At 35.8% G+C, this 6313-nt stretch overlaps 1 protein-coding gene across 8 annotated transcripts in view; it reads right to left on the reverse strand.

The window, feature by feature from the left end:
- PHF14 (PHD finger protein 14) overlaps positions 1–5483 on the reverse strand; it is a 162452-nt gene extending 156969 nt beyond the window's left edge. For 7 of the 8 annotated variants that reach the window (XR_014028513.1, XR_014028514.1, XR_014028515.1 and 4 more), the window contains exons 1-2: positions 5255–5483; positions 4686–4796 (exon numbers count right to left, since the gene is read on the reverse strand). Coding sequence is in view for 4 of the 8 variants with exons in the window: in XM_081344066.1 (XP_081200192.1) it covers positions 4686–4796; position 5255 (112 nt within the window). In the remaining 4 variants the exon portion in view is untranslated. The remainder of the gene's footprint in view (positions 1–4685; positions 4797–5254) is intronic. The other variant, XR_014028516.1, reaches the window with a different exon arrangement.
- Positions 5484–6313: the final 830 nt, after the last annotated feature.

The following is a 6313-nucleotide window of genomic DNA, read 5'->3' on the forward strand; positions in this document are numbered from 1 at the left end:
AATCCACTGTAATAAATACAATGAATTTATTATGGGTGAGAAAAAGCATGGCAATATCCTGGACTTCTTGGTTGAAGACCTTGTTGGCCTCCCAAGCCTGAGGATAGAATGATTGTAGTGCCTTCTTTATTTTATATTATTTTGGTATTTTGCTTTCCTGGTTAGTTGTATGTCGATTTCTGGTTGTAAGCTACCTGCAGATGTTTGGGACATGAGCTCAAGGTTGACTCAGCCTTCCATCCTTCCGAGGTAGGTAAAATGAGGACCCAGATTGTTGGGGGCAATAAGCTGACTTTGTAATAATGCCGCTTGGGATGTGTGTAAAAGCCCTAATAAGCAGGCATATACATAGAATGAAGGCCACTGCTAAGCTTGTAAGCCGCCCTGAGTCTTCGGAGAAGGGCGGGATATAAATGGAATTAAAATTAAAAATTAAATTAAAATTAAATAAACAGCATCAAAATTATATTATTAATGTTAAAAAGATAATAGTGAACAGTGTTTCCTATATAAAAATGATAAGAAACAATTTTAATTCAGGGCAAATCTTTAATTTAGATTGCCTAATCCAGTCAAAATTGCATAAATTAGTCTGAAATACTGATATTTATTGTAATTAGTCTCATCTCAAGTAAAATATAACTCAAGGCTTCACATCATGAACTGCAAGGAAGACTGTTGCAATATTATAAATTTCAGAATTTTAAAGAACTGAAAATGATGGATGAGTTTTAATATTCTTATGTATCAAAACTGGCAATCTTCAATAACCATTATCATTTCATATTAAAATGACAAGCCAAACTACCTTTGAGAAAAAAATGCATTTCAATCATTTTATAAAAAATACATACTCAAATAAAAGCATTTAATCAACTAACGTAGGGGACTAGTAAAGTTTTTTAAAAACAAAACAAAACAAAAACAGAAGTGTAGGTTTTTTACCCTCTTTAACCTATTATTCCCATATATCTCTAACAACCATTTCTATAATTTCTAACCAGGACTTCCAAAATTATGAATTCTGAGAGTTGTAATCCAATGCATTTCGAGGTCACAAGGTTAGAAAAATCCTCATCTGGTTTCAAGAAATAAAATTAAAATATTGCATTATTTAGCCATTTACCTCACAAAAATGTTACAAACTAATTTAATAATGACTTGTACAAAGTCATGCAGCAAGTTTCAAGAATAAGAATTTGGGACTTCATAACTGTAGCAGATATATGAAAATATAACTGCCTTTTCAAACTTTGTGCTCTCCAGCTGAACCTTATCAGAGTAGCATGGACATTTTGGATTAAGAAAACTTCTGAACAGGAAACTTGCCATATGGTATTACTATAGTATAGGTATTTTTTACTGATGCACTGAAAAAGTAGATTTAAATATAAAGTTGTTACAGTGGTACAGTGTTTACTGCTGAAAATATAAAGGATGATTATGTATATCTTGTATGAAATCTAATATGGTTATATAATAAACTTCAAATGTATATTTCGATGGGTTTGTAGTGGCAATGCAACAAAAATAGATTTCTCCCAAGGCACTTTCTTTAAAAATAACTTATTATGTAGAGATATCCAAATGTACAAAGAACTATTTAAGTAGTACCTAATCCATCTGCTTATTTAGTAAGACTTTCATGAAATTAATAACGCATTAAACAATTTGAATGTCACAGGCAGTGTTCCAATTCCTTAGTGTTTTTTCAAGTAATATTTATACTTTAGGCAATGACTTTTTGGGGGGAGGATATCCCCACAATATCTGGGAGATTTGTTAGATAGTAAAATTGATTCAACGGTATATCTATAAAGCCTGATATTCCCTAATGTACTGCCATTATAACTCTCAGAATGCCCACTCAGATTATATTTGATAAGAGACTTCCAAGGTCCAGTACCATGTTGACTGGAGTTGCTAACACTGGTCATAAATTCTGAGAGTCACAGTCACAATATATATAGAGAATGTCAACTTGGGGAAATCTGATGTAAAGTATAAACTAGATTCCATAACTCAAATATATGACAAATTTATATAAAGTACACAGCCATTATTTAGCTTTGTTACAGCCCAGATGAACAAAAAGTGTGCTATCAAATGAATATTTTATAAATTTTCATTTATAAATGAAAATTTAATGATACTAGAGATAATTAATTTCAATTAATAATTTGAATATTAATTTCTAATGGTACTGATTGATCACTTTGAATGCATTCACCAAATTGTTTCAAATTAAAAAAAATAGAATTTATGTTAACATGAAAAAACATTATTTATCAAGGTATCTATCAGATTTAAAGTAGCCTAATGTTATATAGCATACTCTGATAAATTTTACAATTATTATGTTACATATCAGAGATGAGGAAACTTTACTCCTATAAATGCCAGAGAACTAGAATACCCAGCATCCAAACTAATGTGCCCAATAAATGGGTATGTTGAAAATGTAATTCAACACTGCAAATCCCAGTCTCTTTGACCCTACTTACCTTGGTTATATTCCAACAACTGTTTACTAGTAATAATGACATGTAGCTTGCCATGTTAGCAGAAATAATAAATAGAACCTGTTAATGTGACATAATCATAGTGCCTTCTACCTATCTTACAAATTAAAAACATATAAGCTCATAGCATTAAACATAAACAAAATATCTACCTTAAATAGAATTAATCCAAATTTATATTCATTAATAGCTATATTTTATAAAATGACAAAGATTCTTAAGCTACCTGCATTTGTCACACTATAATGATTTTATAATTGCCCAATAATCAATAAAAGGCTTATTGTATTCAACATTATTTTGAACAAACTATTGTTCCATTGCCAGCTATAAAAATGATTAGAAACATTTCCTCGTATACATTTATATATAAAGTGCAGTGAATAATCCATAACTGATTCATAATGTATATCCAAATCTGTACTTACAAGATACATTAACCTGTGCAAAGCAAAACAATTATTATATAGGGATTCCAAATTTCATTTCTCATGCTTAATTCAAATTTATTTTGATTAACATGGTTCTGCAGATGGAGCTCAATATATTCTATTTGTTTTATATCACATTTTGAAACACGTAATACACAACTCTATGTGCCATTACTTCAAGGTGCACCCATGTGCCATACTTCATTTCTACATTCCCACCAGCACTTTGTCTTGCATTCTTGGTTTTTTTAAAGATTTAAACTAAAGTTTTTTTTTAAAGTTCTGAAGTCTCTAGATAAAAATAGTCTAACATCAAATTATGTAAATCTTTTACTGAACTGCTAGAAGATATAATAGCAACTGACTAACATCAATTTAATCAATGAAGAAGACGGCTGAGAAAATAATGGTTTTTTTCATTATTACAGTATTATGCAGTAGGGAGCATGCTGGATAACAGTTCCAGCTTTCTTCCTGCACTATACAGGTAGTCTTCAACTTACAACAGTTCATTTAATGACCATTCAAAGTTACAACATCATTGAAAAAAGTGACTGATGACCATTTTTCACATTTACAACCATTGCAGCATCGTCATGGTCATGTGATAAAAATCCAGATGCCTAGCAACTGACTTATATTTATGACTACTGAAGTGTCCTGGGATCATGTGATCACCTTTTGTAACCTTCTGACAAGTAAAGTCAATGGGGGAAACGAGATTCACTTAGCAACTGTGTTAGTAACTTAACAACTGCAGTGATTCACTTAACAACTGTGGCAAGAAAGGTTGTAAAATGGAACAAAATTCACTTATCAAATGTTTCACTTAGCAACATAAATTTTGGACTCAATTATAGTTGTAAGTTGAGGACTACCTGTATACCAGATGAAGGAGGGAACCAATATTATGAAAGCTGTGTCGCTGAGAGGAGAAAATTACCCAGACTGCTCATGTCTTGAACATTTTAGGTATATTCTGTGACAGATTGAGAGTATGCAATAGTGGCTAATAGAGTGAGAGTAATCATGGAAACTGATTACTCACAAACACCAGACAGGCCAAAAAGAAAAAAAAATGGGGAGGGGGGGCAAAAGGCTAGAAAAGCATGTAAAAAGACAAGTGGCAAGAAAAATAGGGTTCCTACCCCTCATCTTTTAATAGACAAAGATAAACACGATGCCTCTCTCTTATGTCTCATTAATTGACTTGTCTCAATTCTTAAACTTTCATAAGTGTCAGAATGCTGCTTTCCTGTTTCAATGGTCATTCTCCTAGTACTCCATGATGGTTATTCTGTATTCATTCACTGTGGCCTATTTGGTTTGGTTCAGTATATTGTATAAACTCAATCGCTTTGGCTTGTAAATTGTACATATATGAACCAATAGTGCCATATCATTATTGAATGTACTGACTCAGTGCAATGTGTAAACTCAGCCAGTACTCAGCTATGATTTACTGTAAACTGTAATTGGCTTGGTTGCCATAGTCCACAAAACCCGAACTAAGCAAGGAATATTATAGTTCAGTGCCATGTGTAAACCCACATTTCTAAAAGTAGTTGTTTTATGTGTTATCTAGACACTATTATTATTTTTCTCTAGGAATAGTTAAGGCATGTTAAAAAATGACATTTTATTTTAGAAGAAAGAAAAATAAAGCAAATTGATGGGGTGAGAATCAATTTAAAACTATTTTAAAACATGAGAAGGAGAAGCATTGATTTACCTGAAGCATCTCCAACCTTAAAGTCACTGTCATCTGAACTGTCATAATCTAAAGCTTCCAGCAGGGAAGCTGCCAAAGGCTTCACCTGCCTCCTCTTCGAGCTACGATCCACTGCGAAAAAGAAGAAAGAGAAAGGGAGAGACGCACGGTTTTGTTGTTGTTTTGTGATCATTAGGGGTTATTTAAAAGGGAGGGGAGGGACAATAATCATAAAAAAAAACTTTCAGACGCATTAAAGCAATGCAATTTATGCTCTGGAAAGAGTGGGTGGTAGGAAAGAAAAGGCTGCGTCCCTTTGGGGACAGCGTGTCAGGGCGGAGGGTGCGGGGGAATCCCAATGAAAGTGCCCCCCATATGACGAGTTCACGGAAAAGGGATTCCCGCAAACCACAACCGGAGTTAATGGGGTGGAGGAGGAAAATGCCAAGCAGATGCGGGCATCAACGGCCGGAAAAAGGCTTGCTGCCGGCTATGGAAAGGCTGCGCTTCGAGAGCACCGATGAGACGACGGCTCTCTCGGGCGAAGGGGAGCGAATAAGGAGTCGCTGCAGGGATGCTGCTGGACTTACTCACTGAATCCGAGCAGCTGCTCCCGGGGATACAGAAAACCGCCTGTACCCGGCAGGGAGCTTCGCTCCCTTCAGACCGCAACCGCGCTAGGGCTGAATGCGAGGCTGCGCGATCCCCTAGGCCAATTCCATAACCCAGACAATAGGCGAAATCGTGCCCCGGATGCAGTACTCATCTCTCTAAACCCTGCTCAGGCGCCCGATACCAGCCGCTTCCGCTGGGTGCTTTCGTTGCGCGTGTGCCGAAGCTCTGCGCAGGCGCCCTGTGCAAACGAGAAGTTTTGCCCGTCTTTGGCTCAGACGAGCATGCGCTCTTGGAGTGGAAATGCGCTTTCCTATTCAGCACCCACGGACCTGAAGAAGCCGCATGTGGGTGTGGCTTCCTGTTTCTAATCTCTCCCTTTCTCCGCTCGCGCAGTCTTGTTTCTCTATCAGCCTATTTGACAGTATTTTCACCCTTATAACCGAGGAAAGAGATGTAGTATAGGAACCCATGATTTGAGAACAAACATTAGCCGTCAGAAGTTGTAGGTTCTTCATCAGTGGAGGTTTTTAAGAAGAAACTGGACAGCTACTTGTCTGAATTGGTATAGGACAAAGGTAGGCAACCTCGGCTCTTTTATGACTCATGGACTTCAACTCTGGAGTTGAAGTCCATGAGTCATAAAAGAGCCGAGGTTGCCTACCCCTGGTATACGATCTCCTGCTTGAACAGGGGGTAGGGCTAGAAGACCTCCAAGGTCCCTTCCAGTTCTATTCTGACGTGATTGATTGATTGTATTGTATATCTTGCCATGTTCAACTATGTGCATCTATTCCTCCAACCAGCCTTTCAGATTCAGTCTTTTTAAAGATCCTTTTTAGATTTTTGCATTTATAGTATTAAGCTCTTTTTATATAAATTATTTTGTTGTGTATGTTATGCTTGTTAGTTTCTTGTATTCCACCTTCTTATGCTGGTCTTTGAACACAAAAGCTTAATTTGATTTTTATGAAAGTGTCTGTCTCCTTATGGTAAGACCAACCATGATGTTTGATAAGAACAACATCTTTTCAAAT

The sequence above is a fragment of the Vipera berus genome, assembly GCF_964194415.1.
Source record: "Vipera berus genome assembly, chromosome: Z".
Classification (NCBI taxonomy): Eukaryota; Metazoa; Chordata; class Lepidosauria; order Squamata; family Viperidae; genus Vipera; species Vipera berus.